The following is a 22717-nucleotide window of genomic DNA, read 5'->3' as shown; positions in this document are numbered from 1 at the left end:
ATGACAATTCGACCATGTAAAATGATCAAATTACCCTTCTAGCTAACATAAAAAATGGACGGAGTTAACCTAATGGACGAAAATGGCAATGCTTGAAACTAATTGGACTAAAATGGCAACGTTTCAAACCTTTGGACTAAACTGACAAAATAACGCAAACCACAGGAACTAAAATGGCATTTGACTCTTTTCTTTTTTAAAAGAAAAGCGCAATCATGTTATCTTTTGTAGAACAAGTTGACCAAAACGGTATAATCGAGAGATTCCGAGCTAAATTACTACATAATTACGCAAGGATCTAGTTTTAAAAAGTACGAAGTATTGAATGAAAGATCTTCCTAAAATATGTGTCCATCTTCAAGATTTATAATATTTTTTTTTTCTTTTTGAAAGTCACACTTTGGTTGGTTTACATGTTAGATGGAAACCAATAGTGAAAATGAAATCGACCGACAATATATTTATAAAAACCATTTTAGATAGAAACCGATAGTGAAAAATGGAAATGCACCGACAATATTATATAGGTTATTTTCAAATACTAATCTCTTGTACAAACCGTGTGTCTCTACTTGTCATAAATCTCATTTTGACATCTAGAATTCGACTTGTAAGTAGTTTTTTAAATTTGAACTTGATTTGCTTACTACTTATTAGTTGTTTTATTTATATTTGTTTATTGCACTTTTTAATTATAGTCTTTATATAATAATTGGTTGGTTATCTTTATCATCACTATATATAATAATAATAATTAATATGTAAAATGTATTTAATATATAATAAAATTTTCACATATAAACTCGTTTAGGCTTACAAACCTATTCAAGTTTGATTCGTGAATCTTGAACTCGGCTCGTTGATTAAGTGAGCTCCAAGAAGCAAGCTCGTTTGCTCGATATAATTAGAGATTTTAGCAAGCCGATCTCAAGTAGCTCATAAACAAACTCAAATTGTTTAGACTCTAGGCCCAATCATAAACTCTTTTCCAAACACATCCAAAGATCTTGTGGTAAAAAGGATTTCAGTTTTAGTATTATTAATTAATTATTATTTGGTAAATATTCTTGTGTATAACCATAATAATAATTTTCAATGTTTTTCAAGATATTATTTGGTACGGCTTACTCGGTTTCGAGTTTAGATGATGATAACTTGTTTCTCAATACCCTTAGTACTCATTCGGCTGATCATATGATTAGGCAAGTGACTCGTGAAGAAGTTAAACAAGCTATGTTTGGTATTGGTGAAAATAAGGCCCCTGGTCCTGATGGTTTCACATCGGCGTTTTTTAAGCAAGCTTGGGATATTGTGGGTGATGAGGTAACGAATGCTGTGCTTGATTTTTTCGATAATGGTAAATTGTTAAAGCAAGTCAATCACACTATTCTAGCTCTGGTTCCTAAGGTGGATACTCCTAATTCTGTTCTTGATTACCGTCCCATCTCTTGCTGTAATGTTATTTATAAGTGCATTAGCAAGATAATCACGGACCGACTTAAGGGGAGCTTGGATAAATTGGTTAGCATTAACCAGTCGGCGTTTGTTCCAGGCAGGAAAATCACAGATAATATTCTTCTCACTCAAGAATTGATGCATAACTATCATCTTAACAAAGGTCAGCCTAGATGTGCTTTTAAGATTGATATTCAGAAGGCGTATGATACTGTTAGCTGGTCGTTCCTGGAGTCTATTCTAAACAAGTTTGGATTTCACCACAAAATGATTAATTGGATTATGACGTGTGTTACTTCGGTATCCTATTCATTGAGTATCAATGGCGAGCTCCACGGTTATTTTGAGGGAAAGCGTGGCCTTAGACAAGGGGATCCGATGTCCCCGTACCTGTTTACTCTAGTCATGGAGGTTTTGACTCTTATTCTTCAGCAAGTTGCCTCGAATACTTCTTTTAAGTTCCATGGTAAATGCTCTAAGCAGAAGATAATAAATATTTTGTTTGCTGATGACTTGTTCCTATTCTCTCATGGTGATAGTGTCTCGGTGAAGCACTTGAAATTGGCCCTTGATAAATTTACGCAGATATCGGGCCTGGTCCCTAGCATGCCGAAGAGTACTGTTTACTTTAGCAATGTTACGTCCGCTATGAAAAATCAGATTTTGAATCTTTTGCCGTTTCAAGAAGGCTCGTTGCCTGTGGGTTACCTTGGAGTTCCGCTAATTTCAACGAGATTAGCTGCTAGAGATTGTAAAATTCTGCTTGAACGTACCCAAAGAAGAATAGATAACTGGGTTACTAAATCCCTGTCGTTTGCAGGGAGACTTCAGTTAATCAACTCGGTTCTTGCTGCCATGTATTCCTATTGGGCTTCGGTTTTCTTGCTTCCTATTGGTATTATAAAGGACCTGGAGAAAAGGTTACGTAGATTTTTATGGAATGGGGGGAATCAGGGTCCGGTTCGAGCTAAAGTTGCTTGGAAGGAGGTTTGTACTCCGAAAGATGAGGGCGGTTTGGGTATTCGCAGTATTATGGATGCTAATAAAGCTTTTCTGACAACTCATATTTGGAGCATAATTACTAATCGTCCTTCGCTTTGGGTTCAATGGATTCATTCGTACAGGTTAAAAGGTAATAACTTTTGGGAGGTTCAATGCCGAGGTCAAGTTAGTTGGGGGTGGCGGAAGTTGTTATCTATCCGTCCTAGTATCCGGCCCTTTGTTTGGAGTTCTATTTATAGTGGCCGTCAAACCAATGTATGGAGTGACAATTGGTGCGCATACAGCCCCCTTCGTTCGTTTATCTCTCCTCGTAATATTGCTAGAGCTGGTTTCTCGCTTAGCACAACGGTGGCTGATGTTGTTTCTGAAGATGGCCAATGGCGATGGCCTCAGGCTTGGTATGATACATTTCCAGTTCTCATTAATATTGCTACTATTCAGATTACCCCTGATACGGCGGACCGGTTTCGTTGGAAAGATTGGGAAGGCAAATTACAGCGTTTTTGTTCATGGGAGGCATGGAATAACCTGCGGTACAAAGAGAATAAGGTAGTCTGGGTTAACTCGGTCTGGTTCAGTCAGTGCATCCCAAGGCATTCCTTTCATTTGTGGTTGGTTATTAAGAATAAGTTGCGGACACAGGACAGAATGGCTGAATGGGAAGCGGGAAGTGCTACTAATCTTCGGCTTATGTGCTGTCCCTTGTGCAGATATGACCGTGATTCTCGGGATCACTTATTTTTTGAATGTTCCTATGCTTCAGAAGTTTGGAGACTAGTTAGGAATATGGTTGATATGGGGAGTGTTGATGACACATGGGCTTCGGTTATGCAGTGGATGGAGCTAAATGCTAATTCGAGTTCCCTGGATTACATTGTTTGCAATCTTCTGTTGGCGGCTTCCACATACTTTATATGGCAGGAAAGAAACAATCGTCTTTTCACTCAGGTGCAGAGGAATGCTAGTGTTCTCTCCAAGGTTACTATAGATACAATTCGGCTCAGGATTATGGGATTCAAACCCGGTAGAGACCCGAAGCAAAGGAAGCTTTTGGATAGGTGGCTGATCGCGAAGACAAACATGGATGTAGACCCGGGCTAGGGTGATGTAGTCTCCTAGTTTTTTAGTTCGGGTTCTGGGTTGTGTTGGTTTGGTTCTTTGTTTTGTTTGGTTGTGTCTGGTTGTTGAATTTTGTTTGTGTTACTTTCCTAGGCTTGGTATGCCAAGTCTAGTAGTGTGTATCGATGTCTCGATACACCCTGTTTATTATTGTTTGGTTGATATATAAAATTCACCGGGGTAAACCCATTTACCCAAAAAAAAAGATAATTAATAATCTTGTGTTCAACCTTGTTGGTTTAAGTATACGATATAAATATCATTACCAACACCTTATTTAAAACCCGTTAAAACCAGTCCATAAACACCCATACGTAATACAACACAGATAATAAACTATACAAGAGAACCTAGCATCACCAATTAGGCTTTTCACAAGTTCACGCATATTGCTAGTTTGGTATTGCTCGGGCAGACCATACAAACACATGCACGAATGCACCATTTCCTTATCTCCCGATTCTATCACAAACTGCATTCGTGACCGACTACGACCACATATTCATTCCTCTCTCTCATCCTCAGTTCTCCACATTGGCTCCACGTGGTCATTCCTCTAACAAACTACTTAATGTAATTAAACACAACCTATTGAAGAACCGAAGAAGAAATATATTCAAACCATCATACTAGTGACTTGTTGAAGCATATGAAAAGCAAGAAATGAATGAATTTTTAATGGGAAGAGAGCAAATATAGATGGGATATTCGGAGAAATGCAAGCAAATACGTTTCTGTGGATTAAATGCAGAGCAAAGAGAACGAATTTGGACCAGAGGAAGTGGGTGAATTTCGAGTTTTGTAATGGAGTATGATACATTGTTTATCGTTATGTTTTTATGGTTTCGAATTTTCGACTTCATAGGGTGATTATGTAATAGGTAGTTGGCTTAAGAGCTTATTAACCATTTATACTTTTGAATCTTTAGAGTGTTGAATAAAAGTTGTTGTTTGCCGATAAAAAAAATGTAATTGTACTTGCAAATCACCTCTAAGACCAAGCGTAATGGGCGTTTTTTGGCCCCAATCCCGCCCAAAACGCCGACAAGGCCGCCCCCACGGGTGTGTTTTGAGGTTTTTGGTTCCCAGACATTTTTAAGAGCACGCCCAAGCCCCATTTGATGGGCGAATCACATCTAACCCTTTTCTTATTTCGCCAATAAAAAATTTTCATGTTTTATTATTTTTTAATTCTTTACACCCTTTTAACATAATGCTCATATCCCCACTACACCCATTTAAAAAAAAAACACCCCATCACTGACCGGGCTGCCACATGACGCAAAACACCCAAAAGTGAGACATTATTCACCTCAACCACTACGCATCGTCTAATTTGAAAACCTTAAACACAAACAACATGATGACCTAACTTTTGTGTGACAACACTTGATGGTCCCTAAATTGCAATATCCACCTCTTTTGCCTCCACCCATCCAAATCCACCTCACCACACCTCTTTCATCCATGTTCATATGCCAGCCAAGACCAGATCAACATCCAACTAATTTTCTTGCATTTTGTCCCCACTCTCCACCCTAAAAACAGAAAAATAGAACCTGCTACACCCAATTAGTAAACCCTCCTCCTCCTCTCTCTCTCTAAACCACTTTACTCTCTCTCTCTACTGATAATGTAAAACCCCAAAAAGTTAAGCTTTGATTCCACATATTCTTTTAATTCATGGCTGCTTCTTCTTCTTCAAGCTTTCTCTTTTGTCTCCTATTCATCTACATTGCCACCTTCACTTTTGCTGAAGATCCCACCGTTTCTTACAAATTTGAACTTTCTTACATTACCGCTTCACCTCTTGGTGTCCCCCAACAGGTAACTAAACCATTTTTTGTAATCGTATTCGTATTTCTGTTGTGTTGTAAGCAGCACGATCGACTTGGACATTTAGTTCTGTGTGTCGCTCAGATTCGTTTTTAATTTTTGTAATGTGTTGTGAGTGACAGACGATCCAATTTCAGCAGTTCATGAATGTATTAGTTTTGATTTTTCGAAAGATTAACTTTTCAAGTAGTATATTCATGCTATATATTGATGCGTTTAGGGTTTTGTAGCTTCAGATCTGGTGTTGTTTTTGAGTTATTTGAATATTGTTTGAATCTGGATTTTTAGGTTATCGCTATCAATGGGAAATTTCCGGGCCCTACGATTAATTCGACTACTAACAACAATGTTGTTGTGAATGTGAGGAACAAATTAGATGAAGAGGTCCTCATTACTTGGTAAGATATTATATATTGTTTGTTTTTCATGATTGTGTATAGATTTACGGATATTTTTGTGCTTAGTGTTGCAATCTGAACCGCAAATGTCGGATACGTTGTTTATGATATATAAATGTGAGATTGAATTGGATTATGTGGTGATTGAAACAGGGCTGGTGTACAGCAAAAGAGGAGCTCTTGGCAAGACGGTGTTCTTGGCACTAATTGTCCGATTCCGCCAAAGTGGAACTGGACTTATAACTTTCAAGTTAAGGATCAAATCGGCAGCTACTTTTACTTCCCTTCGCTCAAATTTCAAAGAGCGTCGGGTGGGTTTGGTGGCTTTGTTATCAACCCGAGGTCTGTTATTCCGACCCCCTTTGACAATCCCGCTGGGGATATTACGGTTTTGATTGGTGATTGGTACATAAGAAACCACACTGTAAGTGTTCGATGAAATGCCTCAATGAAGTTTCATAGTAATTGATTTGTTGACTTCATCGTTTAACAAATTATCTAACCTTTTTATTCCTCTTTTCCGGTTTGTAGGATTTAAGAAACACCCTTGATGCTGGCAGAGCTCTTGGAATGCCTGACGGTGTTCTTATAAACGGAAAAGGTCCTTACAGATATAACGATACTCTTGTCCCCGACGGCATTGATCATGAAACTATTAATGTCGAACCAGGTAAGAACTCCATGAATCAATATATAAAATCTATGAATCTTGACATATGTTATACAAGTAATTGGAATCAAGTCAAACTTGTTGACTTTGCAGGCAAAACTTACCGGATCCGTGTAAGTAATGTTGGTGTATCGACTAGTTTGAACTTCAGAATTCAAAACCATAACTTACTTTTAGCTGAAACCGAGGGCTCATACACAGTGCAGCAAAACTATACTAGTTTAGATATACATGTTGGACAAACGTATTCATTCTTAGTTACTATGGATCAAAACGCAAGTAGCGATTACTATATTGTTGCTAGTGCTAGATTCGTAAATGAATCCACCTGGCAAAGAGTTACTGGTGTCGGGATCTTGCACTACTCCAACTCTAAAGGAAAAGCGTCGGGTCCCCTTCCCGATCCTCCTCAAGACCAGTACGATAACACTTTCTCAATGAACCAAGCTCGATCCATCAGGTAAATTTCAATGAGTTAGATGTCATTTTCGTCCCTGAGGTTTGGCCAGTTTTGCGACCCCTCGTCCAAAGGTTTGTTTTTCCACATCTAGATCCAAAAGGTTTGAAATCTTGCCATTTTCATCTGGCTCGGTAACTCCATCCATTTTTTTCCGTTAAGTCAGGGTATTTCCGAGTTTTTTTTTTGTTAACTTAAAGGGCAATTTGGTCTTTTTTAGGGGTTTTTCGTTTTTTTACATAATGTGAAAAAGACCGAATTGCCCTTTAAGTTAACAAAAAAGACGGAACTATACATGACTTAACGGAGAAAAACGGATGAAGTAATGAGCCGGATGAAAATGGCAAGATTTCAAACCTTTTGGATCCATATGCGGTAAAACAAACCTTTGGACGAAAGTCTCAAAACTAGCCAAACCTCAATATTGATTCATGTTATGTAACTTTTTGAACATGTTCGGTTACTTGCAACGATGTCATTTTCTTTATGTTTGAATTGTTGTAGGTGGAACGTGTCGGCTAGTGGGGCCCGCCCGAATCCACAGGGTTCCTTTAAATACGGTTCTATAAACGTAACCGAGGTGTACGTAATAAGAAACACGCCTTGGGTGACGATTGACGGAAAAAAAAGAGCTACCCTTAGCGGGATCTCATTTGTGAATCCTGCAACACCAATTAGGCTTGCCGATCAGTACAAACTTAAAGGAGTGTATAAGCTCGATTTTCCTACCGAGCCCCTAACGGGCCCACCTAAGATGGAAACATCTGTTATTAATGGAACTTATAGAGGATTTATGGAAGTTATATTCCAAAATAACGAGACCAAAATGCATAGTTATCATATTGACGGATACGCCTTTTTTGTAGTCGGGTATGATTATTTTAATTTTCGGTTTATGTTGTTTTGTGTTACTTTTTGAATCTAATTTTTTAATAATTTGTTATCAGAATGGGTTATGGCGAGTGGACGAATGATAGCAGAGGAACTTACAATAAATGGGACGGTATTGCTCGCACTACCACACAGGTACCTTGTTATTATAAGTTGTTGAAAAATGAAGTCATACATTGCATTTTGTTGATGTTTGTTCTTATAATAATATATAAATTATAAATTATGTTTTGCTGATTTTATTATCCATGATGTTCGATAGGTTTATCCTGGAGCATGGACAGCAGTATTGATATCTCTAGACAACGTAGGAGTATGGAATTTGAGAACCGAAAATCTCGACTCTTGGTATCTTGGTCAAGAAACTTATATCAGAATTGTTAATCCCGAGAAAAATAACAAAACCGAGTTGCCAATGCCCGATAACGCTCTTTTCTGTGGGGCTCTTAGTCGTTTGCAAAAGTATGTATACTGACTTATAATTGTCACAACTCACAAGTCTTGTTATTTTTTTTTAATTTTGTTAACGTTGCTTATGACATATGTTTGTTGACATTTTCAGGCCACAAGATACTTCTCCGGCGACAACTATTAGATTCTCTGGTGGCGTCTATGGATGGTTGATGATGATGTTGATATTCATGAGTGGTCTATTGATCTGATTTGATTTATGTTGACTTTTTATGTGTTGTTGGAGTGTAATTGCAGGCTTGTTAGTACAAAATCTTAACTTGTGTTATTTCTAAATTTTCAAGATATATTAATTGATGTTATAGTGATCTGGGAATTATTTCATTATTCTTTTATTTTTCACTACCTGCATTTTGTAATGAGTAAAGATATTCATTCTGATTTAAACTTTACAAACCTCTAGATATGTTTATGATTCTGTTCAATTTATAGCAGCCATGATAAAGAACATATTACCGAAATTGAGATGAGTCGTGGCGAGCTTGAAATTATTGATGATTTTAACGAGTTTGATCGAGCTTGAATTTGATATTGTTCTGGCTCGACTTGGTCGGATTATATTTAGGGCTTCAGAGTTAGTTTTGGTGAAAAAGCTAATGGCTAAGAACTTGTGAAGTAAGTGAGCCGCTTGATACTTGTAACCTTAAACCTTAAAACTCTAAAATGCTAAAACTACACCAATTCTCTATCTATCTTGCCACAACCTATTACAATAATAGTACAGAAGATGTTAATGGGCCAGCCCAACCTACCTTGCTCAACTGGTATTGTAAATTACTTATTTTGAACTTTTACCCAATCCACCTGAATTGGGTTTTATGTTGTTGCTAATTACTTTGTTCTTAGTTATATGTATTTTTATGTCCTAACAATGATCAGACTCTGAAAATGATGTCAAACATGATAAAGGTGGGCAATAAGTTACATTTTGATTCATTTTTTTTTTTTTTTTTGTAGATGTGATAAGTTTCAATCAATTCGGGTTATGTTTTATTTCTTAAGACTATGCGTAGTGGCTTGGCGCCACTAGCCACGTCAATGCCAAGCCAAAGGGCGCCATACACCGAGCCGAGGGGACGCAAGGGGGCGCTGTGGTTATTACGGGCATGCAGGGCTTGGGGTGTGCGGCCAGCTCACAATCAAAGTGTTTACTGACATTTTTTATAAAAAAAAAGATTAAAAAGTAATTGTGTTTTTAGTAAGTTCAGTGGGAAATTTTATTGAGAACTCCCTACATAAGTGGTAGTGAGGAGGCATTTACTTTTTCACTTTTTACCATTATGGTTTAAATCTAAAATATAAAGGAAAGTGTATTTAACGCATAAAATTTTCTAAATGATATTATTCAGAAAGAAAAACCATTATTAATTGGAAAGAGGATGGGTTTTTTTAATTTATACAAAGCCGTGTGTTATTTATATTTTTTTTTATGAACAAAAGTATTTTTGGTCAACCTAACTCATATTAATCTATTTGCTTTGACCCGTTAACCCACAATACTAATTTAACATCTCGGGCATCTTGCTATGCATATCATATCAATTTGAAAAGATCTATTCACAATTTTTTATGGTTTGCAAGTTATTACAAACTCGGTTTATCTCTTATATCCATATCCATCTGATGTATCAAAGCTTCTTGAATCTCTCATATATGTTCCTGTCCAGGTGGGCCTTACACTGTAGGGCTGTTCATGAGCCGAGCCGAGCCGAGCCGAGCTAAGGCAAGCTCGGTCTCGGATTTGAAATCGAGCCGAAACTCTAAGCTCAAGCTCGGGCTCAACTTGGTTTTAAACCGAGCTGGCTCGGCTCGGCTTTGTTTGACTCGATTTTAAAAATAAAAATTAATACACAGCTCTCAAAATTCAATATTTTAAAATATTATTCAATACTTCAAAAGAACATATTCAAAATAAGGTCAATCTAATACATTACAAGCTCAAATCACATTCAACAATGCAAAATAAGTTTTATATTTAAGTAAATACAATATTTATTCATTAGCACGACAATCAACTTTTAAATATGTCATAGATATCAAACTAAAAGTCTAAATACATGTAAATAATAATCACTTTTTGTAATATATTATATGTATATAAAAAAATATATTATAAGTAAAATAGTTCGAGCTAAGCCGAGCCGAGCTATCAAGCGAGCCTAACCGAGCCAATTTGGCTCGTCACGAGCCGAGCCGAGCCGGCTCGGCTCACTTTCAAACCGAGCCATATCGAGTGAGCTTTTTCCGAGCTAAATCCGAGCGAGCTCCAAGCCGCGAGGTTTTTGGACAACCCTACCTTACAGTTGTGCCTTTCAGTTGCTTGATACTTAAATTTTGAAAAATGGGTGGGTCATGTAATGGGTAAATTTTTTAAAGCGGTTAGAAAGGTAATTTTTCGGTGTGGTCAGAGTCTCAAAGTAGGTACATTTTATCTAGGGTAATATTTTTGTGTGGGGTCAAAATAGGTCAACATTTAATCCTGGTAAGGACAGTTCAGGTCAAAATAGTAAATTTTTAGTACCAGGTTGTGTTCATCCATCAACTCTTTGTCTACTTTATGTGTTTGATAAATATATTAAACATTAGTACTGAATTATATTATACAAAGCATAATTCATTTTGTTAGATAAAATGCTTCAAGAGGTTATAACTTATAAGCACATGAATACACTTTAGGCGACTCTTGATCTCTTTTTCCTTTTTTTTTTCTATTTTTTTAGCAAATTTGTCCTTTGAGACATGTACTTCGCGTTTGCCCAATAATAGGTAACTAACTTCTCAAGATGTTTAAATAGTTTGATTTTTGGTCGAGCGGCATATTACCATATTCTTTGATGAGTTTTAACTAGAAATTTAACTTTTTTATGTATCTTTTGTAGAAGTTATTAAAAGATAATATCTTCCTCTACAAGAATTTTTCCTAAAATTCCTCTATATTTACTGTTGTTTATTTTGTAATCAATCATAGTTATTAATTTCCTATTTTTGTGATTTGTATTCATTGTATATAATATACACAATCTCTCTCAATTCAGTAAGAGAGAATTCAAATTATTACATGGTATCAGCCTGATATCATCGATCCATCCTCTCCCTTCTTTTTTTTCCTTCTCTTCCTCATGTCAACCCCTGCATCTTCTTCCTCCAACACCACAAAAACTGTTCTTCCCATGGCAACCATTCTTCACATGCTAACCATCAAACTTTCATCATCCAACTACCTTTATTGGCATAATCAAATCCTTCCTCTTCTCGCAAACCAAAAGTTAACCGGTCATGTTGATGGATCAATTCCACAACAGCCGAAAACCATTACCATCGATTCCAAAGAACAATCCAATCCTTCTTATCCTGCTTGTTTTTTTTCGGACCAACAAGCCATTCTGATTCTCAATTCGTCTCTCACCGAGGAGGCGGTTGCCGAGATCCTCGGTCTCACAACAGCCCGTCAGATCTGGACCGCTCTAGAAGCGGCCTACAGTAACATCTCTCTCGAACGGATGCATCTCCTACGGGACAATCTCCGGCAGTTAACCAAAGGCTCTTCCACCGTGGCTGAATTAGGTAGGAAGTTTAAATCCATTTGTGATCAGTTGTCCGCCATCGGCCATCCGGTCAGTGACACGGACAAAACTCATTGGTTCCTTTGTGGCCTCGGTTCTACCTTTGAAAGTTGGTCCACGGCCATTCGCACGGCCCGTGATCCACTTTCTTTTCGAGATCTTCTTACAAAAGCCGAGAGTCAAGAACAATTTCTTCATCCTCTTCATCCTCCCGCTCCTCCTCCCGTTGCTTTTGTTGCCCATCAGTCTCGTTCTACCGGTTCCTCATCCTACAGAACCGGATCCGGTTCTAGATCCAACAACCGTGGCCAGCCTCACAATAATTCTTCTAACCGTTCCTGAAGGCCTCCACATTGTCAACTTTGCCGAACCAATGGACATTATGCAAACAAATGTCCAAAACTCTCCTCCTTCGTGGCCGGTTCTTCCTCAGGTGATGATAGTCTTGTTCGCGCGTTTCATGCTCAATGTCATGTCTCCAATGACGGACCCAACTGGACTGCCGATTCAGGAGCTGATCTTCACATGACGGATAATACGGGTAACCTTCATTCATTTTCTCCTTATTCGGGTACCTCTTCGGTCATCTTCGGTAATGGCCATGCATCACCAATCACTCACAAAGGCCACGTATCTATAAATAAAAATGTCTCTTTAAAAGATGTCTTAGTTGTTCCTAACATAACTAGAAATCTTCTTTCGGTTAGCAAGTTGACTCGCGACTATCCCGTTGATGTTTTGTTCCCGATTCTTTTTTTCTTATTCAGGATCGGAAAACAAGTCAACCACTCGCCCAAGGTCGGTGTGAGAACGGTCTCTACGTGCTTCAGGACAAGTCATTTGCTTTTCTTGCTTCTATTTCATCGAATAAAGCCTCTTTTGAATTATGGCACAATCGTTTAGGGCATGTTGCCTTTGACATTATTTCTACTTTACAGAAACATGGTTGTTTATCATTTACTTCTTTATTACCAAAGCCTAATAGTTGCTCTCCATGTCAACTTGCTAAAGCACACAAATTACCATTTGATTTAAATGAAAAACGTGCTTCACATCCCCTGATCTTGTTCACTATGACTTATGGGGACCTTCACCGGTTTTGGGTAAAGAGGGTTATAAATATTATGTTGTTTTTATTGACGACCATTCACGATTTTCGTGGCTATATCATCTTAAAACAAAAAATGAATTTTACTCAGTTTTGGAAACCTTTATGCGACTTGTTCAAACTCAACTTTCACGAAAAGTTAAGGTTTTCCAAAGCGATGGGGGTTCGGAATTTGTTAATAAACATATGCGCAAGATATTTGATAATAATGGTACATTTCATCGATTTTCTTGCCCATATACCGCTCCCCAAAATGGTCGTGCCGAAAGGAAACATCGCCACATAGTCGAAACGGGTTTAGCCATGCTCGCGTCCCTATTAATCATTGGGTTGATGCTTTTACTTCCGCCACTTACATAATAAATCGTTTACCCACCAAAGTTCTACATAACAAATCTCCGTTTGAAATACTTTATTCAACTAAACCAAACTATGCAAACTTTCGCGTTTTTGGGTGTTGTGTGTATCCTTACCTACGAGATTATGCTCCTCCCAAACTCGCCCCTCGAAGCATTCCGTGTATTTTCATGGGCTACGCGCCTCAATACAAAGGTTACAAATGCTTCGATCCGGCTTCATCTCGTATGTATGTCGCCCATCATGCACGTTTTGACGAAACATCCTTTTCCTATAAGGATAATTCATCCCACATAAATATCGCCAATCTTTTTCTTTCTACATTTCATGAACCCACTCTTGTTTCTCCCTCTCAATCGTCCCATTCCAGCCCTCAACCTACTTCTTCTAAACCCTCTGCCAACATCAATATTTCTACTCCACCTTGTACCCTTTGCAAGGACACTCCAATTTCATCCTCTCAACCTACTGACTTACCATATCCCACTCAAAACAATGCACCCTCCACGCCATCACCCATCCCTCAACCACCTTCCATTCTCACTAACCAACAACCTTCGGCTACCACCCTACAACCGCAACCTATTCCTACTATCCAACAAACTACGGCCAACCCTTCTTCTCCTACACCTTCTGTTGGTGCAGTTGTCTGTCGACTTCATCTTCGTTCGAGTCTTAGATTAGAAATGACAGATCTGGGCACGTTTTACGAGAAAACAGCGAAATTAGGGTTAGAGGTAATTCTGCACGGAATTACCAGTGGGTAATTCCGCACGGAATTAATCATCCTAATTCCGCTTGAATGATTAATCTCGTTTGTACCTTAATTCCGCATGTAAAGTTAATTCCGCATGTAAAGTTAATTCCGTTTGAGTCTTGTTCAAACAGAATTACAAGTCTATAAATAGGTGCTAGGTCTGATTCATTTGGTACGAAATTAGTTAGAAGTTTTCCGACGGCGAAGCTCTGTCGAAGTGTCGTCTTGCTGTAAAACTATTTCATATCAATATAAATGACAGTTAAAGTGTATATCTAGCTGAATTCATCTCATCATGTCTGTTTCCGCATTTCATGTTGAGTAGAACGCCTCTGATCGACTCGTTTTGGGGTCTCACACGATCCTACAATTGGTATCAGAGCACAGGAGGAGGAGTTCTGCAGATTTCAGCCTGATTTCATCTCATTTTCTTACTTCTACACCTTCTTTTCTCATTTAAACTAGTTGTGACGGTTAAAATGGCCTGAATTTCACACATCATAAGCAAAACAATGTTTTAACAAAGCCTTGAGAGAATTGAACCGTAATTCAATCAAAATCTGACAAAATTTGTAATTTCGCTTGAAATTCTGTTCGAAAATGATGACATCATCTTAATTCCGCTTGAAATTGTTCCTTAATCTCGCACAGAATTAACACATTTGGATAATCTCGTTTGAAAATACTACTAATTCCGCACGGAATTAGTAATTTCGCTCCAAATTTTAATTTCGCTTGTACTTGGTTCCTAATTCCGCACGAAATTAGGTTTTGTTTGAACAGTTCAAATGAAATTAAGTAATCTCGCTTGAATCTTTAATTTCGTTTGAAGTTGTCTGTGTGCAGGTTAATCTCGTTTGAAGCTAATTTCACTTGGAAGTAGTTTCATTCGAAAGATCTGATTTCGTTTGAAAAGTGTTTGTCTTGATAACTGTGTTACCGATTCATGAGTGAAGAATTTTACAACGCATTTGCCACATCCCCGACTACTCAGCTGTCGTTGCTCAAAACATGAACTTGGAAAATGAGACCGGAACTATGCAAAAACCCCCGAAGCTAATGAGCATTGAGGAGTATTACGGTTGGAAAGATCGGTTTGAAAACTGGGTTCAAGCTAATCATTTGAGATCTTGGGAGTGTATTCTGAAAAAGTATGTATTACCATGTACTGAACTGCAAGTTGAAAAAACAATCTCTGAATTCAATGAGAAAGAACGAGACATGTACAGAGCTAAAAAGATGATGATTAGTCTACTTTAGCAAGCTATTAAAGAAATCTTTGTATTGCTTCAACATGACAAAACTTCAAAATCAAATTGGGATGCTCTTAAAATCAAATTTGAGGGTAGTGAGAAGATGATTAAGAGTAAAAAGGCACTGCTTAAGAAAGAATTTGATCTTTTCACAAGTTTGCCAGGAGAAGAAACAAAGAAATTGATTGAAAGATATTACCACTTAGTGCGTTCTATGTCATTGTTAAGCATAACCAAAGAACGAGAGGAATGGGTTGACAAATTAGCTGATGCTTTATCTCAGAAAGAGTGGGGTACATTTTTGATGATCTTAAAGAACACCGGAGAATATGATGGTTTGACGATTTCTCAGTTCATCGAGAAGATTGAGGGTCAAGATCTTGAACAACAAAAGATTGCAAGGATGAATAATCCGAGTGGTCAACAAGATGTGAAAATGTATTACAAAGGCAGTGTTCAAGAGGCTGTAATGAGTCCAAAAATCCAAACTGCTTTTAGTGCTGGAAACTCATCTTAAAATGTTGAAAAAAGTCCAAACAACAGCAGTGGATTTTCTTCATATCTGAGTGTTAATCCAAAGAGTTCAACTTCAAGTTTTCATTCTCAAAGTTGAATGGTTGTATGATACAGTGCAACATTGCATTGAATCTTCTAGATGGTCAAAGTTTTTCTGAAGAAATTGCAAAAGATCACATGACGTTACTTGCAACTATGCTACAATCCTATGAAGGTTTGGTTGCAGGGAGGATCGAGAATCCTATGCTAACAAAAGAGGATTACGATCAGATAGACGCTGAAGAGATGGAGCTCATGGATATCAAATGGTGCTTAGCTAGTGTCCTGAGAAGAGCTGAAAAATTCAAAATGATTATAGGAAGAAATGATTTTCTGGATGCACATGTTTCTACTTTGGGTTTTGATAAATCTAAAGTTACTTGTTTTTGATGCAGGGAGAAAAGTCATTTCAAGAGGGAATGCAAAAATCGAGAAGCAAGTGAAGCAAAGAATCCATTTGGAAAAGATGATTACTATCGGAAAGCCATATATCAACAAGTCGGTCAACAACAACAAGAACCATAAGTGGCTCATGGTAGAAAAGTAATAGAGGATTCTTCAAAGAGAGCATGTTTGGTGAATTAAGAAAATTTCAGCTGGGATAAATACATTTCAGCTGACAACAAAGCATGCCTAATCAATCAAGATGATGAAAAGTTACCAGAAGGATTTAGCTGGGATAGCTTTGTGGATGAGAATGGGGAGTTTAAAGCTTTCATTGCTAAAATTGTAAAAGAACCAGATTTGTTTACAGAATGGATGAAAGTGGTTGGTGTCAATGTGAAGAATCAAGAAGAAGAGTTTGTTTCATCCGATGAAAGTTCAGAAAGAGCAACTGTGTTTGATCAAACACCATCTGATTCTAGTTTTTCAGATGATAGTTCTAAAAAGTCAATAGATTTTGATCAATCACCAACTGATGACAGTGGTGATGATGAGGAAGAAAGGCATATTAATGTTGCAAAACTCATTTATCTCCTGAAAGTTTTCAATTTTATTTTGCAGATCGTTTGGAGAAACTGAAGGAGAGACGAGCAGCAAAAAAACAAAAGAAAATGAAGTATGAAAGTGTTGATCAAAAAGAAGAAACTGTTCAAAATGAAGAGGTTAAAATTGTCGCTGAGGAGATTGTTGAAAAAGAAAAGGTGATCGAAGTTGAAAAAGTTGTTGAAGATGAAAAGTTCATTGAAGTAGAAAAGATTGTGGAAGTCATCAAGCCTTGCTTAAAGTGTTTAGAATCTTGCAAGCAGCGTGCAGAAAAAGATGAGAAGTTAACTGAGTTTAAGAAAATGAAAGAACAATTACTGTTCAATCTCAATTATGTGAAAGAGTCGTATGACGTGTTGAACAGAACAGTAACTGGTCTTCAAAAGACAAATTCTGAAAGAGAAGATGCATTGACCATGATGAATGCTGTGATGATGTCGAAGCAAAAAGCAATAAATCATTACATTGAGGAATGTGCCAAGCTAAAACAAGAGTTGGAGACCGAGAAAATTGAAAATGAAAGAATTAGAAGACTGTTGCAAAGTTATTCTAGTTCTGATTATTTGATTGATCGAATTTATCCAACTGTTGCAGGTTTTGAAGCATTTCAAGATGATAAGAAGCCAAAGAAGAAGGATACTGGTAAGAAACAGAGTGTTAGTTATAACAAGTGCCCGCCACCGATTTGGGAAGGGTATTCTCCTAGAAAACCGAACGAGGAGCAAGTCAAAAAGGCTGTCAATATAAAGTTAAAATCCGAAACAAATGATGAATTACCAGAAAACATTGACGTTACGTTCACATCGTCTGACACTGATCATGAGTCTGAGTTAATAAAAAAGGTGGTCGATCAGGTGTTGGATACAGATGAGGAGTCGGAGTCAAAGTCTGAGTCTGGAAGTTCGAGTTCGCCAGTCAACAGTCCAAAACCGTCGGTTAAACGAGTTTATAGTAAAGAGTTTTTGCTATCAAAATCTAATTTGAATGAGGAAACATTTGAAGTTGCATATACTTTGAATGATTCTGACAAATTATATTCTGATAAAGAATTCCCAATAAGAAGTGTTAGATTTGAAATGATTAAACAGGTTTTCAAATTAACAGAAATTAATATTTCTGAAATAAAAGATGTAAATCTTACTGAAAAACCTAGAAAATACACTTCAAGAGTTCAACAACGGTTAAATAAGAAAAAAGGTTACAGTTCTGGTTCTGGTTTTCAAAAGAAACCAAACCATAACAGTAATTTCAAAAAGAAAGGTTTAGGTTTTGTTCCACGTGAAAATTATAAAAATGAGAAAATTTCTAAAACAAATACAAAATTTGTTTCAGGGACAAACTGTGAAGAGGAATCAAAAAGCTCATTCTAGAAACAATCAAACAGAGAATTCATTATCCAGAAGCAAGAGAGAATGGGGACTGGAGTTTTTCATAGAAAGGAGACTAGAACCTGTTACAAGTGCAATGAAGTTAGTCACATTGCATGGAACTGCTCCCAAGCTACAAAGACAAAACAGGAAGTCTCTAAAAAGCTCAAAGAAAAAGTTGTTGAGAAGAATGAACCACCAACTGAAAAATTCAAAATTTTTGAAAATTCAACTTATGAAGTTGGTGAATGTTCAAAGAAAAATTTTTACAAAAGGAGAGCCAAAGACAACCAAATGTGGGTTGTTAAGAAGTTTTCTAAGAAATTCGGCGATGAATCTGATTCCACAAAGTCAGAGGAGCCACAAGTTGAGGTTAAAGAGGAAAACTCAGTACCTCCAATGGATGATGAAAATTTTCCACCATTGAGGGCTGAAAATTTTAAATCAAAGATTGGTAAGGTTGAGATCTCGAATCAATTCTCTTCTGAAAAGAAAGAATTTGATGTTGAGAAAGCGTTTAATGGAAAGGTGAAAAAGATTTTTGGAAAAATGATTGAGGGTAAAGTTCAAGGGGTTAAAGATTTTTATGCGACAAAGAAGGCAACCTATAACCCTACTGAACAAGAGTTTTCATCACCCAAGGCTGGTCAGGCTTGGGTGGACATTTTCTTCGTTTAAAAAACCTGACTTGCCGGAGCTCCCAAGTGGTTAATCGTGGAACAGGAATCGACATCATTTTTTATATCAGGTTTGATTGTTTTTACTTTCAAGTGGTACAGAGGTTTGTTCTTACAAAGTGATTAATCAAGGTCATTAATTTGAACTTGATGTAATCCTCATGCAAGTGTTTGAAAACAAAGTGAGGAAATTATCCCCGAACCTACAAGTGGTAAAATCAACAAAACTTATTTTCCGGAAAAATTATTTTGATTAAAACAAACTTAAGTGTTTTGAGATCATAATGGGAAAATAGTTTGTTGTAAGGGGGAGTTCTGATTGTTTATGCCAAGTGGATGGTGAATTGAAGCAATTCACAACAGTTGTCACTTTGCTTGTACAGTTTGTTTTCAAGTTTTCTTTAAATATGTTTGCATTTTAGGGGGAGTAAAAATTTCAGAAAATCCAAAAACATTAGAAAATTTGAAAAAGACAAAAACATGATAAAATGAAAAAGAGTTTTGTTGTATAAAAGAGGAAATGATAGTACATCAGTGGACTATCACAACATGCTAAAGAATTGGAAAGTCAAATGTGATAAACAATCTCACTGCGGATATGCCAGTAGATTTTTGCACATTCAGTAAATTGTTTTCGAGATATAAACATAAAATTCAAACTGACTTATCTTGTGGGGAACATTTCTTGGATATATGGGTAACCCCCGAAATCTTGTTTGAAAGGTCCCTCTTTCTGAGATACTAGGTCTTTATACTTAGTGATATCTGGGGTGTTATCCCGGGACTTCTGTTTTTGCAGAAGCAATGGCCTAGTCCGCGTATAATACTTTGCAAATTGCTTGAAATATAGCGCTGCCCTCAGTACAAAAAATGATGAAACATTGAAAAATGCTAATCATGTGCTGTTGAAGAAAAGATTCTCTAAAGGGAACACACCTAAAGTCGAGCCGTCATCTCTGCTGAACGGAAGTTCTGACCTGAGCTCTCACGGTTTCGCATTTAACCCTTTAACAGATATCATCTAGGTATACTCACCTGTAAGACTAAATATTGGGATCTGGATACGGGAGTATATTCAAGTGATGGGACACGCGAATAAGTTCAAGTTCTTAAGACACTAATCTCGTATCTCGAAACAGTTGAACTTTGTGTGAAAATTTAAATGGACAAGTATACTGACAATCTAAGTGAATTGTTTAGAACTTAAAATGTTTAAAGCTTAACGGTGTTGGTGATTTGTCTCAAAAACTGATATGATCCTCTTACACAAACTCACAAAAATATTGTCTGTAAATATTTGTTTACTGTATTTCATTTTAATCAAAAATCCAAAAAGATTTTAAGTGTGTTTTAGCTTAAACTTTTGAAAAATCCAAAAAGATTTTCGACAACTGGTGTTGAAAAGCTGATTTTCAAAATTCCAAGTGCTGAACATGATGATCATTTTGAAGGGGAGTCTGTTGAATCTAAAAATGTTTGAATATTTTTCTGCAAATGGTCATCAGAAGGTTTAAAATGTAAATCATTCTGGATTAGTTTGAAGGGGAGTTTGAATATATAATTTTGTCAAATATTAAATTTTGTGAAATTTATTGTGAGATAGAGGATGTGCAGGAGCCAGGTCACGATCCTGATCCTGTGAAAGCCAGACGGCAATCCCAGCTTGACGAGAGGGGGAGTCTGACGAAGTTAGAACCAAAGAGATAGATTCTGGAACTTGCTGAGAAAGGAAAAAGACCGATCAAGATTGAAGAGTTGTCATGTTGAAGACTTTCACTGAAGATTCCGTCAACATTCAAGGGGGAGTCTGTTGGTGCAGTTGTCTGTCGACTTCATCTTCGTTCGATTCTTAGATTAGAAATGATAGATCTGGGCACGTTTTACGAGAAAACAACGAAATTAGGGTTAGAGGTAATTCCGCACGGAATTACCAGTGGGTAATTCCGCACGGAATTAATCATCCTAATTCCGCATGAATGATTAATCTCGTTTATACCTTAATTGTAACACCTCGAAAATTCATGTCCAATAGAATAAAGACACGTGTCATGTGGGTCAAACGTGTCAGGAACCCGGATCAGATAAGGATATATGGTAGGATTTAAAAAGGGCGTCATGTTATTAAAATACCTCTGAACGACCCAAGGGCGACATGTTATTAAAACACCTCTGAGCGGCCAAATTATAAATCCCAAGATCCTTGAATCGTTTTGATAAACATCTGATATATTAACTGGTTGTTTCTAAATAAATAAAATTCCATCTTGTATATGGAAATTGGGTCATTAGGAGTGTTACTACAAAATTCTAATTTAAATTCTTGATTAAAAGAAGTTGAGTTTAGTCAATAAGGCATGGACAACTTCCATAAGAATCCAAGGTGAATTCTTGAGATTTTTCCGTAACTTCAAACTTTCCACAAAAAAAGCCAAGAGGTGTAAGTGCATGCAAGGCATGCAAAGACTGAGCAAAAGGGGACCCCCAGCTGATTAAAGGACTCAAGATTCAGACTTGTAAGATTGCATGGTCAAGGCTTGAAAGTTTGCAAAATTTTTGTCCTTAGACCATCGGTTACGGACCGTAAGGGTCATAGCTTACGGTCCGTAAGGAGCATGTCTGGACGATTTCAACACGGGTCGGTTACAGACCGCAACCGTTCAAGCATACGGTCCGCAAGAGGAGCATACGGACAGCAAGAGCTTAGGCTTACGGTCCGTAAGCCTGTCGCTGGCAGCAGAAAATGGACAACTGCTTGTTCAGTCTGTTGCACCGCCTTAGTAACCTAGTTTTCGAAATCAGGGGCATGATAGGCAGTATTTAGCCACATAGGGGGACCTGGGATCATCTCTCAACACTTGTAGACCTATTTGGCTTGATCTTGTGGCATCTTGGTCACTATATAAAGAAGTGAATGTTGTAACATTTGATCATTCATTTTGCAACCCACTTGGAGCATCTTTGGAGCTTCTCTGGACAGCAATCAAGTTTCCCTTAGGTCCCTAATCCTATTTAGGACTCTTGTAAGTGTCCTTAATCCTTTCTAATCCATTTTAGCTTAGTTAATTAGCTAAAAGTCAAACCGTCGTAATTAAGGTTTGACTTCGAGATTAAACAATAATTACCCTGTAGGATCGTTTGACGACCCGAATGAGTCGTTCAGAGGTGTTTTCGTCAAGTACAGGTGCGGAAAACAAGTAAATGACGTAGGAATAGCTTGTATATCACTTTAAACTCCTTTTCTATTGATTTGACGATGAATACAGCCTGTTTTCGATCCGGCAGCACTTCGGTACGAAAATCAGGAACCGTTACAAATGAATCCGCTCATAAGGTATATATAGGGCTTTGGGACCGCTTATTGGACAGGCCCAATAAGCGGCCCAACATGACATATAAGCGATCCATCATGTTGTCACAAGAGCGGTCCAACCTGTTGTCACATGAGCGGCCCACAGACCCTATTTGACTAATGAGCGGCCCAACTATCAACATGTACCTATGAGCGATCCAAACACTATAAACCTATACAATCTCATAATTTCTCGTATTACGTGCCTAGATCTAATGTTCTAAGATAATGACTCGATACAAGACGTAATCAGCAGATGTAGTGCACCAACAGACTCCCCCTCAGATGTTGATGGAGTCGACTATCGAGTCACACCATGCTGTATCTTCACATCTTCAGTCTTGATCAGTCTTCCAGCTTTTCTTTCTCTATCTACAGACACCCCCTCTCGATTTACTGGAATTCACATCTTCAGTAACATCTTCAGGATCGACGCCTGGCTTTC

General features: G+C 37.5%; 1 protein-coding gene across 1 annotated transcript; it reads left to right on the top strand.

Moving 5' to 3' along the window:
- Positions 1-5043: 5043 nt before the first annotated feature.
- On the top strand, positions 5044-8644 carry LOC110897924 (monocopper oxidase-like protein SKU5). The gene is made up of 9 exons (XM_022144653.2): positions 5044-5403; positions 5701-5810; positions 5964-6234; positions 6342-6480; positions 6574-6940; positions 7442-7807; positions 7885-7963; positions 8091-8290; positions 8391-8644. Exons 1-9 carry the CDS (start codon positions 5260-5262, stop codon positions 8488-8490), a joined length of 1776 nt encoding a protein of 591 aa, XP_022000345.1. The 5' UTR covers positions 5044-5259; the 3' UTR covers positions 8491-8644.
- The last annotated feature ends 14073 nt before the right edge of the window (positions 8645-22717 follow it).

The sequence above is a fragment of the Helianthus annuus genome, chromosome 13 (assembly GCF_002127325.2).
Source record: "Helianthus annuus cultivar XRQ/B chromosome 13, HanXRQr2.0-SUNRISE, whole genome shotgun sequence".
NCBI lineage: Eukaryota > Viridiplantae > Streptophyta > Magnoliopsida > Asterales > Asteraceae > Helianthus > Helianthus annuus.
This window is presented reverse-complemented; position numbering and strand designations above follow the sequence as displayed.